This window comes from Arvicanthis niloticus, chromosome 2 (assembly GCF_011762505.2).
Source record: "Arvicanthis niloticus isolate mArvNil1 chromosome 2, mArvNil1.pat.X, whole genome shotgun sequence".
NCBI classification, from domain to species: Eukaryota; Metazoa; Chordata; class Mammalia; order Rodentia; family Muridae; genus Arvicanthis; species Arvicanthis niloticus.
Genome location: NC_047659.1, coordinates 129,949,171 through 129,967,230, shown reverse-complemented (window position 1 = coordinate 129,967,230; position 18,060 = coordinate 129,949,171). Strand labels below are relative to the sequence as shown.

At 36.5% G+C, this 18,060-nt stretch overlaps 1 protein-coding gene across 2 annotated transcripts in view; it reads right to left on the bottom strand.

The window, feature by feature from the left end:
- Top1 (DNA topoisomerase I) overlaps positions 1 to 18,060 on the bottom strand; it is an 84,067-nt gene that overhangs the window by 29,233 nt on the left and 36,774 nt on the right. For both annotated transcript variants that reach the window (XM_034495042.2, XM_076930162.1), the window contains 3 exons: positions 16,441 to 16,536; positions 14,085 to 14,160; positions 6,870 to 6,976 (listed from right to left, as the gene is read on the bottom strand). In XM_034495042.2, coding sequence (XP_034350933.1) covers positions 6,870 to 6,976; positions 14,085 to 14,160; positions 16,441 to 16,536 — 279 coding nt within the window. The remainder of the gene's footprint in view (positions 1 to 6,869; positions 6,977 to 14,084; positions 14,161 to 16,440; positions 16,537 to 18,060) is intronic.

Here is an 18,060-nt window from a genome sequence, read left to right as displayed (position 1 = left end):
TTGTTCTTATTGTCTTTTGAGATAGGGTTTCTCTGTGTAGCCCTGGCTGTCCTGGAAATAGCTCTGTAGACCAGGCTGGCCTTGAACTCAGAAATCTGCCTGCCTCTGCCTCCTGAGTGCTTGGATTCTTCTGACTTGTTCTGCCATTAATTCCATTAATTAGTCCCGTATTTTAAACATTCAGAATCATAGAGTAAGAAATGAATGAATCGCTGGGCGGTGGTGGCGCACCCCTTTAATCCCAGCACTTGGGAGGCAGAGGCAGGTGGATTTCTGAGTTCGAGGCCAGCCTGGTCTACAGAGTGAGTTCTAGGACAGCCAGGGCTATACAGAGAAACCCTGTCTCGAAAAACAAAAAACAAACAAACAAAAAAGAAATGAATGAATCCCTTCAAGTTGCAACAATACTGTATATAAAACTACAGTCAACACATATTGGCAAGTCATTTTTAATAAAAATTATTTTCATTTTATGGTTAGAGATGCCAGATTTTCAACACTCAAGTTTGCAAAGAATGACACTGGGCAAGTCCTTTATACTATATACAAACTTAACTCAGTATGAACCAGGAGATTAAAATTCTAAATATAAAAGCTTAAGCTCATTTGGACACTAGGAGAAAATAAAGGGGAACAGCTTCATAACATTGAATTTGGCAGTGATTTCCTGGATACAATAAATATAAAAATAACAGCAACAAAACCACATATAAGTTGGGATACATCAAAATTTTTAAAAATACCTATGGATCAAATTCAAGAAAGTAAGAGTTAACTCACAATCAGAGAAAATAGCTGAAAGTTAAAAATCTTATAAAGGCTTAATATAATACACAAAGACTTCCTTATTGGACATAATAGAATTGGCGTGCAGTTCCAGTAACTTGGGAGGCTAAAAAGAAAACAACAACAAAAAACTTGACCTAGGAACCCAAGGCCAGCCTGAGAAACAACAATAAGGACAAACAAAGGAAAGCTCAATACAGGTAGAGGTATCTTCCTGTTTTCTACAATGGATACACCATTCTCTCCAAGTAGACAAAGATTCCAATTTCTCTATTTCTGCCCTACCAACACTTCATTTGGTTGACATCTTAATGGATGTGTAGTATCTCATTACAGCTTATTTATAAGATACAAATTTTGTTATTTTAAATATATATTTAATTTACATTTAAGCACTTAATATTTGCTTTTTTAAGTAAAGATTTTATAGTCTTAGACCTAGAGAGAACAATAAAGACTTTCTATACTCAACAACCAATTTACAGATAGGATATTAGCTGATGACAAAGGACCAGCTACAGAAACAACCTAACCCTCAAATCCACTATTCTCCAAATCAGAGAAAATGTTTGCAAGCATGTGAAAGCATCTGCAAATAACTCATCTGTTTTAATAGCCACAGCATAAATGTGGAGGGATTCAGAATACCATGTTTCCCCTTATATTCTTGTCAACATCTCCTCTGTTTTGAAATTAAGATCCCAAACCCCATCTCACAATTCCTCCAAATTCATCATGGTTTTTCTTTAGGACAAATGACAACTTCTTTACCATTTAAGCCAATTAAAAGATTCAATAAATCATTAAACACAAAACTTCAGTTTAATCAGAAAAATGTAAAATATCCTCCAATATATTAGTATTATTGAAGTAACAGGTATTACCATACAAATAAAATTGTAGTGTTGGCCTTCTAACACTCCAAAACCAGCACCAATTAAGAAGGGTAGGCTTATAAATTCAAGTTAGGTAGATTTAAAAAAAAAAAAAAAAAGTTTCCTTAGAAAGGGAGAAAGTTCAACAGTCTAAAATGAATATAAAGCAGAAAAGTGGGTCTACATGCTTTCTCAAGTCAAAGTCTCCTGGTGTTAGGCAGGTATCTTACAATAGACTATAAAATTTAAGAACAAAAAGATTTGTAGATAAAAATCTAAAACTATAGATTTATGGAAGCTGTCTAGAATGAATAGACTCTAATTTGGAAAAAATATTAATAATCCTTATTCTTTAAGATTTCTTAATTATTTATATATGTATGTTTTTATTGTGTAGGCATTATCACTGATAAGACCTATAGGTCCTGGTCTTTCAACACGAATTCCTTTACAATATTATATCCCTAACTTTTTTTTAAACACTTCTCTTTGCCAAAAGACTTGAAACTTCAACCCAACACTAGTGATAAACTGGCTATTCTCCAAGTCTTTAGGTAAAGAATCTATTTACCTAATAGATTAGAACTATCCTCGGTTTTGGTTTTGTCTTGAAAGATGGTTGGTTTGGGAACAAGATGTTTGCCTAGAAGAGGGCAGAGTTATAGAGGGTTATGAACTGCCATATGGGAAGATAACTAAGCACAAGTCCTTTACAAGAATAGCAGGTATTCTAGAACAAAGATATCTCTTTGAGCTTACGAATGCTTTTCTTAAACCTGAGTGAACTTGGTTCTATGAGGTCAGTTGAGAGAAAAAAAAAAAAAAAACCCAAATAGAACTGAAAACCTATGCAGTTCTATAATAACAGGTAACAGTTAGGGTCACATGAATAGACCTCGAGCATACTGCCACCACTTCCAATATTAACTTTATGAAAAAAAAAAAAAAAAAAAAATCAAAGAAAACAATAGGGACCTGGACTATTTTCCCATTCCCATAATTATGAAATATAGGAAGATAATCAGACTAAGTGTATTTCTTTAGTCAGGACTTTGGAGCAGTTCTGGTAAGGTGTGTTAACCTCTTTCACTTGGGATAGTAAAGGGAACTAGAACAGTAAGCTACCTTCCTTCCAGAACTCAGGGAGGACTTCTGAATGTAGTAAGATAAGAAAGAAGCTGTCTAGCCCTATATCCCTCTTCTCCATTTCTAGCAGTTTACGCTGCATCAATGAACAGTGTTTAAGACCTAACAATGAGATTTGATAAAAGCATACTTCATCTATAGCAAAAACTGTTCCTTTCCAAACCATCTTTCAAGGACTAGCCAGTTCCCCTTTGAACTAAAATAAGAATTATAACAAAAGTTTTGATCTCTTAGATTTAATGCATGGCAACACTTGATAAGGATTTCAACCTCCCAAATAAAATTGGGACACTAAAGACCTCAAAGACACCTGATTCTATACACAAAGATTACACTAAGGTTTTGGGGCCCACAGGGAGTTCCTCGTGTTAGAGTAGTTTTTGCTTTTTACTTTGTATGAAGGTGTATCTCTGCTCTTTCAATTGTTAATTTGTAGTGACTAAGTGCTAGCAGGATTCTGGTATTGCCACTTCTTTGGCCCATCATTAAGGTTGTTTTTTTGTTTGTTTGTTTTGTTTTTTTTAATTTTGTGAACATCTGTCCTTCCTCAACTCACCTCCCTTAAGGCAATCTAGAATTGTATCAGAGGTCATCTTGCTCCTGATTGGTTGTAATAAAGAGCTGATAGCCAATAGTTGGGCAGGAAGGGGGGCCTGCAAAAACTCTGGGTAGAGAAAAGCAGATATGGAAGATTCCAAAGCAGACACAGCAGGGAACAGACAGAGATATATGAGATAGCAGATATGTGATGGATCATAGGCAAGGTAGTCAGGTTAAGTTAGATGAAGTAGCTGGGAGACTGCCCCAGCCAAAGGCCTAAACCTTAAACTTTATTAGAAGCCTCCTTGTTATTTATATTGTTGGTGGGTCCAAGAAAGTCCCTCTATATCCTAATAACAAGGAAATCCAGTTCACATTTCCTGAGCACCTAGGAGGCAAATCCAGACTGCAATTACTCACTTAAACATTCACATGATTCCCAATAGTAACTCCTAATTTATTTAATCATTTATGTTAAAGAGTATTTAAAGCCTTTTATAAAAGCCTGTTGTGTTTGCATATACCTTTAATCCCAGCACTGGCAAAGGCAACATAGAATATAAAGCTTGTCTCCAAACAAAAAAGAGGTTCACTATGTGAACAATTCTAGGGAAATGATGAATGAAAAGTGAAATAAAAGCCTAAGAAAATAAAAACATACATTATTTTGTTGTCTTACTTTGATCCCTAGAAGGACAGGGTTCCACTGCTTTGTCATATTCCTTTTCTACACTTCCCTTTTAACTCCAAGACCTCATAGCAACAAGCCAATCACTAAGTATAGAAACATTTCTGCTCTACTGCTCCCTATTGCCTCCCTGGGCACTGCTGTTTCCCATTGCTCAGAGGTGCTGGGAACATCAGAGTTAACACATAAATGAGTTTGGAACGAACAAACCAAACTGTGAGTAAAGGTTATGGTTACTCCAAGGATTGATTTATATATATATATATTATGCATGTGTGCAGATACGTGTGTGTGTGTGTGTGTGTGTGTAGAAAGATAGGTAAAGGACATTTTTTTCTGACTCAATCTCTGGCCCACTTGAAAACTTTCAACAAAAAATTCCCAAAGTAGAAAATAAAAGTTCTACACTAATGTCCTTCTGAAAACTAACCTGTCATTGCTAACATCTACCTCTATCTTCAAATGTACAAGCTTTCTAACACCTACACTTAATAATCTTTCCCAATCCCACAGACAGATAAAAATTATCGAATTTTCTTTGCATCTGATTTCTTGTTCAATTACCAATGTTTACAATCCCTTTATTTGCACTGACGAACTATGTTCCTCACTTTTGCACTGTCTTTCAAACTTGTCTTGCAAGAACTTTTTAACAAAAGTACTAGCCCTTTGTATTATAAATATATCCCTTTAGTAATTGTGTGTGCTCATCATAGGTGCACACATGCGCTTGCGTATACACACACACACAGAGCACATATGGATGAGAGGCTAACCTCAAGCACTGTTCCTTAGGAGTCATTCACCTTCACATTTTTTTGTTTTGTTTTGAGGCAGGGACTCTACATAGTCCTGGCTGTCCTGAAACGAACTATGTAGACCAGGCTGGCCTCTAAGTCACAAAAACCCTCCTACCTATGCTGGGATTAAAGGCACTCAATACTCTGACTCTCCACCTAGTTTCTTGAGATAGTCTTTCTCACTGGAAGTTGGGACTCAATGACTGATATAAACAAGAGTCAGGGAGCCCTAAAAATGTACCCATTTCTGCCTTCCCAGCACAAGAATTTTAAGCACATAGAGTACCAAGAATCAAACTCAAACTCTTGGGCAAGTACTTTACCAACTGACTCCTAGCCTGAATTTTATTTTATACGAATTTATTATTTATTTGTATGTACAAGTATGGGAAGGAAAGGGGTGAGAGTGTCTATAAAGTCCAGAAGTACTGGATCCCCTTATATTGAAGTTACGGGAGACTATTGGCTGTCTGATTTGGATGCTGAGAACTGATTTCCGATCTGAAAGAACAGCATTATTCTTAACACTTGAGCCATCTATCTAGCCCTAGATTTATTTATTTTTTTTAATGGCATAAAGCTGTCTGGTGTAGAGTACTTTAGATTTCAAACACAAACAAAAAAAAACATTAGCTTGTGTGCATGCATAGAGCAATAGTACAAAAGTGACAGTCAGAAGACAATTTGCAGGAATTAGTTCTCTTCCTTCCATGTGTGTTTTGGTGATCAAATCCAGGTGATCAGGCCTGGCAACAGGTGCCCTTAACCAATGAGCAATCTCACTGCCTAAAATTTCCAATTAAAAAAAAAAAAATCAAACTAACAAAAAAAAAAAAAAAAAAAACCCAGAAAGTAAAGGTGATTTTTTTATAACCTGGCAACCTGAGTTGGGTCCCTAGCATCTACTTATAGGGGGAAGAAAGAAGAATAACAATTCCAAAAAAGGTTGTCCTGTGGCCTTCACACACTGTGATACACACTCAACCCACATACATCATCGTTTTTTCTCCCCTTGATAAATTTTTAACTGTTTGCAGGTATGTTTTTGGGAAGGTATGAGATTTACACGTGTGTATTCCCAAGGTAGTGCATGTGCTTGTGCACCTGCACATGTGTTTATGTGTGTATGCAAGAGACAGAGGTCAAGTGTCTTCCTCATTGCTGTCCACCTCATTTTTTTCATAATAAACAGGTTCTGTAATTGAACATGGACTTTCTGAATCTAGCTAGGCTGGCTGGCCAGCAAACTGCAGAAATCTGGCTGTCTCTGCCTCCTCAGCACAAGGATTACAGATGTGTCCTGCTGTGTTCTGCTTTTTACATGGGTTCTAGGGATCTGAACTCAGGTCCTTATGCTTGTGCAGCAAGCAATTTACCAACTGGTTTGTTACTCCAGCTTTGACATGTCAAGTTAGTAATTTTGTTATGGTTCTGTTATATTTTGCTTCAAAAGATCCCTACTTTTTTTTACAATTACACAAATATTCACAAAGATTTTTGTGTGGAGTTTTCCTTTGCTGTTGTTTTAACAAATTGGCATGAACATGATTTATAGAAGAAGAAAAAAACACTTTATGTAGTAAATACATTTCTATCTAACACCAATAATGAACTGAATACTTCAAAAAGACACGGGAAAGTATGCTGGTAATTCTCAGCATAAAGATAGAATATATGATGAGACAGGTAGACTTAGCCTGATTTAAACATTACATAGAGTATATATGCACTGATATATTATACTACTACTAAGTACAATTTGAAATGAATGAATGAATGAACACATTTTGAAGTCCCTTCTATATATAGGCTAATTCTACATTCAATTCTATTCAATGAGAAGAAACTAATTTTGAGGTCCACTAGATTTAGAGCTAGTAAATTACTAGGATCTGAAAATTTATCTTTTCTTCTAGAGAGTCTGTAAGTACTTCTCCATCAAATGTCAGAAAATTAACCTTAATATTTCAACTCTTGTTTAATTGAGCTGTACAATGAAAGTGCTGACATCTTAACCCAGTGCTGAGATGTTACCATTTCCACTTCTGTTCCTCTTCCTTTTTCGGCTTCTTTTTCTTATTATCTGGCTCAGTGACTTTTTTATCTTTATCTTTATTCTTGGGCTTCTTAAGTTTGCCATCCTACAAAAAAAAAAAAAAAAAAAAAAGACAGACAGAAAGCACTTAAGTTAGTACTAATTACACGCCTAGAGGCTGTTTTTGGAAGCCACTAGGAAGAAAAACTATGAATAAAAAAATGCTGGAACTGGAGAAGATCTTATATTTAATTCCTCCCCACCATCAAAAGAGAAAAATTGACTGATATTTTACAACTGAGTCAATATTTCCCCCAATCCCTCTAGCAAACAATTATTCAGGAATACCATATGGGGAAAGCCTGGGGAACTGACAATAATCCCAGGGTATTTTCCTCATTTACTTTAAAATGTGTTCATCTTTAATCTCTTCAAATCTACAAAGTATAGAAAAGACATGCAATAAAGATTTAGTATTTGATCTGAAAGGGAATTCTGTGACTCAGTTACTATTTATTGCTTATATACACAGAGTATTCTCACCAGGAACTGCTCACAGTGGCAAAATAAAAGAACACCAGTCAAGCATGATGGTACACACCTGTTGATCTAGCACTGAGGAAGCTGTAGCAGGACTGTCATGAGTTCAGCCTGGATACATAGTAAGAGCATGCCAAAAACAAACAAACAAACAAACAAAACCAGGCATAGTGGTAGCACACACCTTTAACCCCAGTATTAAGGAGGCAGGGGCAGGTGGATCTCTTGAGTTTGAGGCCAGCCTGATCTACAGAGTGCAAGAATATATACAGAGAAACCCTGTCTTAAAAAAACAAAAACTTTTCTGCTAGGTTAGGGAAGAGTCTTCAAGGATTCAGGTCCTCAGAGGCTAACTATGCTCCACACCCAAACCCATGTTCTAAGGAAATACTAAATGGACTCAGTGGATTAAAACAAACAATAAATAAGAGGCAAGATTGGGAGAGAAGTTGGACAGGAACTGGAAGGCAGGGAACAAGGGATGAAGTCTGCAGTTGAGAGTACCCTGTCTGTGTCTAAACAGCAGTGACTTAGTCACAGGAGTTCAAGGCCAGACTGTGTCACAAAGTGAGAATCCATCTTAAAAACACAAAATAGGCTGGGGGTAGCATAACCTTCAATTTTAGTATTCAGGAGACAGAGGAAGAGGGATCTTTATGAGTTTGAGGTCAACTGTGGGTATGTATGTGTGTATTTCTGAGACTCTAAAATTAAAAAAAAAAAAAAAAAAAAAAAAAAAAAGCTTCAAACCTAAGAGTAAAATTTACTATTAAAGAAAGACAAATACAAAACACATATCCCAGCAAAAATGTGACTCAACAGGAAAAGAGCCAGACTCAACAGAATCTAACTTCTCAAGAATTTCTTAACTTTGATCTACCTTTTCAGCATCACATGAGGCTTTACTTGGTAAGTTTTATATAGCAATGAAAGATGATTTATGGAATGACACAGCTAGAAACTACTTGGTTTCCTCTCTTCTCAAATCAGTTTGCCATTTGATCAAGATTAGATAGCTGTTGCTGAGCATGATGAAACCCTAAGTATATTTTAAAATCAAACAAAAACCAACAGAATATGATGAATGAAAATGGCTAGAGAAAATCCTGTGAGCCTATAATAAGATGGGAATCAAAGAAGTGATAAGCTTAGGTCTTTAGGCAATGATTTTAAGGACAAAAAGCAAATGTTATACTATTACACTATAAGTGGCTATGAGGAATACAAGTGTGCAAGTAGAAGAACAGCATCAAAATATTCTGTTGGTGGAAAGTGGTAGCTCGTTGTCTAAAAATCCTTGTAGTCAAGGGTGAGGCAAAAGGACTGCCAAGAGTTTAAGGCCAGCCTGGGTCACAGAGTAAAACTCTATCTTAAAGTACAAAAATAGGCTAGGGGTAGTATACACCTTTAATCTTAGTGTTCGGGAGGCAGAGGCACAGATATCTTTTTGAGTCTGAAGCCAATCTGATCTACACAGGAGGCTCCAGTTTGGCCAGGACTAACTACACTGTGAGAACCATCTCAAATAAAACAAAAATAGAGACTAGAGAGGTGGCTCAGCACTCAAGAGCACTGACTCTTCTTGCAGAGGCTATTTGGTTTGGTTTGCCGCATACATAGTAGTTCACAATCATCTAAACTCCAATTCCAGAGATCTGATGTTCTCTTCTAACTTCTGCATGCACCCGACACACACGGTATATGTATACATACACACACACACACACACACACACACACACGGGCAAGTCTCATACACATGAAATGAAATGAAATGAAATGAAATGAAATGAAATGAAATGAAATGAAATGGAAGGGATAGACAGCCCAGATGTTAACAGCACTTGTTCTTGCAGAGAGGCAGAGAGGACTTGGTTTGGTTCCCAGGATTCATATGGTGGCTTAAAACTAACTAATTCCAATTCCAGGGGGCTGATGCCCTCTTTCTGGTTCATGTGAGACAAGCATGTGGTGAACATACATACTCATGAGAAACACATACATAAAATAAAAATAAATCTGTAATAATAAATTTAAAAGTAAATAAAAAATGTTTCATATAAACCTGGAAACCTAGACTGAATGGGGGGTGGGGGGCAAAAGAAAGTAAGTAGAATAAGAGCAATTCACCTCTCTATTTCCCAAGTGCAGATACAATATGACCATCTACCTTATAATTCTGATACCATATATGTATACCCTGAAAGATTATAGCCTCAAATCACAGTCAAAAACATGAGCCTTTTTCCTAGAAGTTGATTTTGTTACAAAATTAGTCATAGCAGTAAGTAACTACTACAAGAAATTTATACTGAGAAGTGGAGCTGCTGCTCTACCCAACTGGGTGGTTTGTAGAACTGCTGAGTTGCTTTGTGGATCCATTTGAATGTAGAAGTTTCAGGCCACGAAATGGACAAGCCCTGGAATGCTGTAAATAAAGATTGATGGACCATACTGGTGGGAGTGTGGAAGACATAAATGCTGATAGAAATACAGCTTGTGAGGGGCAGATTACATGAGGGACTGGATTAGCATCTGTTACTAACATATTTAGGAATATAATCTGGCTATATTCTGCCTGTGTTCTGAAAATATTAGTAAGGTCAAGTTAAAAATAATAGAATAGGTTTTTTGGTGGAAGAAATTTCAAAACGGCATAAAACCAAACTATGGCATGGTTCCCACTCACTGATTAGTCAGCCAAGATAAGGAAAAAAAATGTGTAATTTCACCAGGAAAGAAGAATGATAAAATTTTAAGTTGTAGCTAGAGCAGGTGCAGTCAAAGTAACTGTAACCAGTAAGAAGATGATGACACCATATAGGAGAAATCTACTACTTTACACAGGAACAATAAGTTTCCCTCTTGAAAACAACTGTATCGATGGGCCATGGTGGTGCACACCTTTAATCCCAGCACTTGGGAGGCAGAGGCAGGTGGATTTCTGAGTTCGAGGCCAGCCTGGTCTACAGAGTGAGTTCCAGGACAGCTAGGACTACACAGAGAAACCCTGTCTCAAAAAAAAACAAAAAAAAGAGAAAAAAAAAAAAAAAACAAAAAAAGAAGAAAGAAAGAAAGAAAGAAAGAAAGAAAGAAAGAAAGAAAGAAAGAAAGAAAGAAAGAAAAGAACTGTATCAGACTCAGCAACCAAAGCACACAGAGGCCTAACAACTTTGTAGAAGAGGTCAGATTTTCCAGTTTGAAGCAGAATTTACCAATATCTTGATGCCAATTTTGTGGGAGTGCAAAATCCAAGTCAAAACATCATAAAGGCTTACACCAAGGGTGCAGAAACTAAAAACAACCAATGTATAATATAGCAGGGTCAGATTCCTTAGAAGGCTCCAAAAAACATTAAGTGAAACCATAAAGGTAAAGCCCAAGTTTTAACAGAGCCTTAGGATGTTGGAAATGGTAGAATCATAGGACCTCCACTGATAAAAGGTACAGGCACAGAATAGGTAGCCAAGGGACAGTCTACTGCAGGTGACAGTACAAGAAAGAAGAAGGTACCCAAGCCTACTGGAGTCCGAATGTTGCTACTAAAAACAGCAGATGATAGACACAGAGCTGTATATGCTTTGGTGTTTGTTTGCTTTGCTGTACTTCAGTCTTGCTTCTGTCTGATCTTTTCTTGCTCTGTCTTCTCTATTTTGAAATGGTAATGTTTATTTTGTGTCCTTGTATATTGAAAGTGTATAATTTATTCTTGATTTCACAAGAACTCAGAATTAGGAGATTTCCTTGAATCTTAGAAGAGACAAGACTTTCAGTGTTGAAACTGTTGAGATAATCAGGACTTTGAATTAGAGAGTAAATGTATTTTGCAAAATGAGATGGCCATAAACCAAGGAAGACACAGATAAAATGTTAGGAGGCAAGTGTGCTTTTGTATCTGTGCTTTTGTATCAAATTAAGGGGTAAACTTGTGACAGTTAATCTTCACTGTCAACTTGACTAAAATCTAAGAAAACACCCGTCATGCCTGTGAGACTATTTCCAAAGACATATTCCAAAGGTTAACTCAGAAAAGAGGACCCACTATTAATTGTAGGCAGCAGCATCCCATAGACTGAAGACCTGGCTGTTTGTGCAACATGACCAGACACTTCACTCCTCCAACCATAACATTAGAATATATTTCTTCAAGCTGTAAGCCTAAATAAACTTGTCTTTAAATTGCTTTTGTCAGTTATGACACAGCAAACAAAAATAACATTAAAAAAAAAAACTTATTACCTCACTAATGTAAAATATTCCTATTTTTATATTATCATTTAAAATTGATCCATCAGAGAAACTACTGTTCACAGAACAATCCCAGAGACAAATTAAAAATAAGAAACAAATGCTAGTGAGTGAAGTTTAGTGATTAATTCTAACACCTGGGGTCCCCTACAGTAAGAGAACTGTGCATCAATATTTAGTCTTTCAGCCTGTATTTTTCTACAGGGAGAGGGATGCTACACAAAAAAAGTAAAAAAAAAAAAAAAAAAAAAAAAAAAAAAAAAAACCTGTCCCTTTTCCAAACTGTTTAAGAGTGCAGCCATTTTACATAAAGGCAAAGCAACGTATTACAAGAAGAACTTGACTTTTACTAGTCTGTACTGATGATCTAAATGAGAATAGAGTGGCTGTGTACTGTAACAGCTATTCAACATCTCACTAACAGTTCCATAAACTAGTTCTCATTAACTTGAATGTCTGCTAAGCAGACACCAATGATCTGAAAAACTACAACCTTCTAACTGCAGGACCTGATTATCTCTTTAGCTCACCATCCCCATGGACATTTAAACACCTTTCTTCCTTCTTGTGAAGTAAAAGGACCAGCCCATTCTTACAGCAGGAGATAGGATAACATGGCAGCTAGTGTGCTGGCTCTAGACCCACACGGCATTTGAGAACAAATTCTGGTTATACAATTCAGTACCTATACAACCTCTAACAAATGATCAATCCCTCTAAACCCCAAGTTTAGGCATTTGCCAGTAAGGATGGAGTCATATTACTTCTGGTGGTTGACATAAAAATTTAAAAAATAGATTATGTAGAAAACTGACTAGATGAAATAAATATCTAAATGCACATTTAAATATGCATATCAAGTTTTGTTTTTTAATGTATACGAGTACACTATAGCTCTCTTCGGACACACCAAAAGAGGGCATTGGATCCCATTACAGATGGTTGTGAGCCACTATGTGGTTGTTGGGAATTGAACTCAGTACTTCTGGAAGAGCAAGCAGTCAATGCTCTTAACTACTGAGCCATCTCTCCAGCCTGCACATCAAGTTCTTAATATTGTGATAAATGGCATTTTTAGTTGTCACTGTGTAGCCCAGGCTAGACTTTGATCTCATAATTCTCCTACCTCAGTCTTCAAAGTGCTTAGATTACAATTTTGCAGTCACCATACCTGATCAAATTACCTTTTCTGTGCCCCTGAATACAAGGTCTCACTATGTATCCCCATGTAGCCTCAAACTCACATATTCCTGTCTCTGCCTCCTGAGTGGTGGGATTAAAGGTGTGTACCACCATCCTCATCATTAGATAGTAATCTTAAAAGCCCCTGTACCACCATCACTATGGTTACTGCTGGTACTTTTTAATCTATCCACGTTTAAGCTCATTTTGTCTACAACACTGACTAACCTCACAGAAAGAACATTAAAGTTAAGAATTCTACTTAAGAGCCTAAGGAATTGCTGGCGTCTTTTTAAAAATTTTCTTGCTAGCTACTCTTTAGTACAAGAAATTAAAAAAAAAAAAAAAAAAAAAAAAAAAAAAAAAAAAAAAAAGGAAAGGAAAGGAAAGAACTACATTATTCTATTTGTATCTACCACAAGCACCAAATATGATCCTTGGAAAAAGCACTTGAACTAAAGTTAAGAAATTAAGGAAGATTATAAAACAGTAGAAGGGAGAAAATAATGTGTGTTCCAGACAGAAGAAGAGCATGTACTACACACAGAACTCTGAAGTACAAAATCTGGTGTACAATGGCAGCCAGTATGGCCAGAGCAAGGTGAGCATAGGGATGCATAGGGAAGATTGAGGAGTGGTGCTCCAGAGTTTAGATTTCATGCTACAACCAAGAGGGCACTCATTAAAAGGACTTTAAATCAGGGCAGTTATTTAAAATGAGGAAAGAGCATGCTTCATCGGACATGAAATACTGTTAAGACAGAATCTTCAGAGTTGTTAAGTCAAATATTTCTTATGAACATTTTTCTGCATACCTACAGGTGCCATACTTTCTCTATCAGTATCAACAAAAGCTATGGAAAGACAAAGTGCAGACCCAAGGGTGGCTGATACTCTGGATATTTCAAAATCTTGGCACATTCAGTGTCACAGCCACAACTTGTTTGCAAAACTTTTCCCCACTCTTGTTACTACAACAAACCAAAAAATTTCTAAAACTCATTTGGCCTCAAGAGCTATTTTAGGATCAATGAGATGACTCAGCAGTTAAAGGTACTTGCTGTCAAACTTAATAACCCCAGTTCAATTTCCAGGAGAAATTGAATTTCAAAACTGTCCTCTGACTTCCACATGTACATCATGATGTGCGTGCACACACGCACACAAAAATTTTTAAAAATTAAAAAAAAAATCTCATTTTAAGGCTGTTTTCTATAAATGTAAGCCTCAAAAACTTTTACTAACCTCTTCTTCTTCTAGTTTTCTTTTCTTCTCCTTCTTGATATCGTCTGTCTTAATTTTCTTAGGTTTATAATCGGCACTAGAAAGAGGAACATGAATATACAGTTAATGCAACTATGACTCAAGAGTTCTCATCTACAGGATTAGGATTAGATCTTTGAAGTCTCCACGACAGGTGTGACTGCTGTTATCCTCAATGGGCATTCTACAGTAGTAAAGATGAGATTAAGGTCTGGACAGATGTTCAAGCTGCTAAGACTACTGGCTGCTCTTGCAGAGAACCTTGGATTAGTTACCAGCACCCACATGGGACAGTTCACAACAATCTGTAACTCCAGCTCTAGAGGATCTGATGCACTTTTTAGGCTTCTGTGGGTTACTAGGTATGCATGTGGTACACATATAAATGTTCAGGATCCTGACATAAAATAAAAAATAAATAAATAAAAGACAGAAACAGACTAGATGCCAGTAGATATAACGCTATAAAGAGCTGCCTGATATAGACGTTCTCCAGAAGAACAGCAAGCACTCTTAACCACTAAGCTACAGCTCTAGCCAATATATTTGATTTTTAAACATTATATGTACATATGTCTGAGTGCTCATATTCATGTGTAGGCCAGTGGACAACTTGTACTATCCTCCTAAAGAACAATCTCAATCTCCTTTGAGACATGGTTTCTCAGGAGCATGGAGCTCACTAATTAAGCCAAACTAAATAGCCAGCAAGTCCTAAGGATTCTCCTGTCTCTGCCTTTCCCAGCCCTAGCATGTTCCAGCACACCTGAAATTTGTATGTGCTCTGGATCAAACTCAGATCCTCATGCATGCAAGGTAAGCACAATCAACTGTGCTACAGCCTCAGCCATGCTATTTTAAATCCTGTGACTATTCATAGAATATAGTAAGCTACATACTCAAACCAGTAAAATAGAATACATTATCATTGGATGGATCTAGGAAAGAGGTAAATTTAAGCCTTAAATAACAATATCAACTTCACTATCTCTGTACATTGAAGGTTCCCTTATATATCAAAAGGCATAGATCCTAGAAGAAACAAGAATTGAGGTAGAGCCTCATGTAGCCCAAACTAGCCTCAAATTCACTATTTACTCAAGAATGACTGCATTTCTGATTCTCTTGCCTCCACTTCCCAAATGCTGGTGGTATATGAGGTGTGTACTACCACACGCAGTTTTATGAGGTGCTGGGGTCAACCTATGGCTTTCTAGGTGGTAGATAAGCACTCTACCAACTTTATCCCTAGCCCAGTATTTCTCAATTTACTTGTGGTACAAAATTGAAAAACTTTCAAGGGACTAAAATAATCTACCCTTCACTAATTCTGTATGGTTTGAAATGTCTATACTAACTAAATATGCATTATTTTTTAATAAGAAAAAACACATTATACATAACCCATAAATTAATTTGCTTATTAGCAAACCCAATTCTTATAAATCAGTCTATTAACCACAAATGCCAACTAATATATTTTTATTCATTATAGATACACACATATGTATTTTTAAAACAGCCTTTTACATTTGTTTTTCTTTTAAGAAAGGGTTTCTCTGTGTAGCCCTGGCTGTCCTAGAGCTTGCTCTATATATCAGGCAGGCCTTGAACTTAGAGGGCCACCTGCCTCTCTGCCTCTTGAGTACTAGGATTAAAGGCAGGTGCCATCATGCCTGGCTCAGGCCTTTTCTTTTTTACAATTGTTGAAGTATCTCTTCTCTTTTATAAACTTATTAAAAAAAAAAAAAACCTTCCAAATTACCAGATTAAAACTAACCAGATCTAGCTCAATGAACATCTATATTTAGAATAGGCACTAAGAATCAAGTTCTACAACTTTGTTCAATTTTACATTTTCAGTATTGAATGTAGTTTAAGGCCTTATCTACCATGGGGGGGGGGGGGGGAAGAATCCACAACAAATCAGCAGTAGAAAAACAATTAGCTTTATATCCTCTTCTATAATGCATTCAGTACTTCTCATCCCTTTCAATTATTTAGCCTTTCCTATTCTCTTTCTTCAAAGTATTGGTAGAGTCCAAGAGAGAACGTGGGGTTTTTTTCTTTCTGAGATTACGTGACCTTGCTTAATATTATACTATACATTTTAAATCCATCCATATTCCTACAAAACTATTAATTTCATTTTTCTTTATAGCTGAGTAGCACATTATACTATCCACACACATATCAAATGTTCATTATCCATTCATCTATTGATGAACAAGGTTGGTTCCAATTTTTTACGATTGTTAATAAGGCAGCAACAATCACTCTATTAAAACTGAAATTTCTTGAAATGTTCCACTTTAATCAAAAAGGAAGAGATACATACTCATCTTCATCTCGAGGCCTCTTCAGTGGCTTTATATCCTCTTTTGGAGGAGCAAAATAGCCATCATCTTCAGGTTCGTCTTTAATTCGTGGTGGACTAAGGAGAAAACAAAACAGCTAGTTAATGATTACTAGAATGTCAAGCTTGTGTTAAATAACATAAAGTAGGTGCCCTGCCTAGTTTTACGTCCACCTGACCGACACAAGCTACAGTCATCTGAAAGGAGGGGACCTCAACTGAGAAAAAGGCTCCCTAAGATACAATTGTAGGACATTTTCTTAATTAGTGATTAATGTAGGAGGGCCCAGTCCATTGTGTGTAGGAACACCTCTGGGCTGCTGGTCCTGAGCACTATAAGAAAGCAGGCTGGACAAGCCATGATAGGCAAGCCAGTAAGCAGCACCCCTACATGACCTCTGCACCAGCTCCTACCTCCACTTCCTGCCCTGAATTCCTTCAATGATAAGCAGTGATATGATAAAGAAAAAAATTTTTTAATGAGGATGTAAACTGGTACAGCCACTATGGAAATCCTATAAAGGACTCTACCTAAGAACAGATCCAGGATATGACACAGGTATAATACTCCTTGGTGTATACCCAAGTGAAGATTCATCAGTATACCATACAACATGGATGTCTGTAAATCCACAATAGTCTAAATCCAGAACCAGTATAGATGCTAATCAATAGATTAATGGATAAAGAAAATATGGTATATGCACAATGGAATTTTATTCAAGTATAAAGAATAACATTGTGTTATTTGCAGGAAAAAAAATTAAAAAACAAATACCATACTTTCTCTCTTATGCAAAAACAACCTCAATTTTTAAAAATGTGTTATGAAAGAGGATGGAGGGATGGCACAATGGTTAGGAACACTTGCAAATCTTCCAGAAAGCATAAGTTCAATTATTAGCATCCCCTATATGGTGGTTCGCAACCATTTGTTAACTCAAGTTCCAAGGGATCCAATGTCCTCTTCTGACTTCTATGGTGACTAAGCATGGGCATGGTATATAGAAATACATGAGGGTAAAACACTCATATACATAAAAAAAAATCTTAAAATTTTTATAAAAATAGAAGGGGGAGTATAAAGGAGAGGCTTAAGGCAAGGGAGAAAAAAGAATGTCATATTTTCTTTCCTTTGCAGAATCTAGATTTAAATAGATTTTAATATGGAAGAGATATATATTAATATGGAATTTGAGCAAAGTACAATAACATTATGAAACCTACACTAACTAGAAAGAGTAAGCTGGGGGTCTGGAGAGATGGCTCTGCACTTATAAAGAGCACTTTTTCTTGTAAAGGAGCCAGATTTATCTAACACTCACAGGGAAGCTCACAACCATCTATAACCCTAGTTCCAGGAATCCAACACCTTATTTTTACCTCCATGGAAATCTGGAATGCACACAGCGCACAGATACATATGAGCAAAACATTTATCCATACACGTAAAATTTAAAAATCTAATGTTTTCTTTTTTAAAATCAGTTGGGTACAGTTGCACACGTCTGTAAGAAGGAACAGGAGTCAAGGTCAGGCTTGGCTGGATATGAGTTCAAGCCACGCTGAACTTCAGAAGACTACCATTCACAAACGATGAGA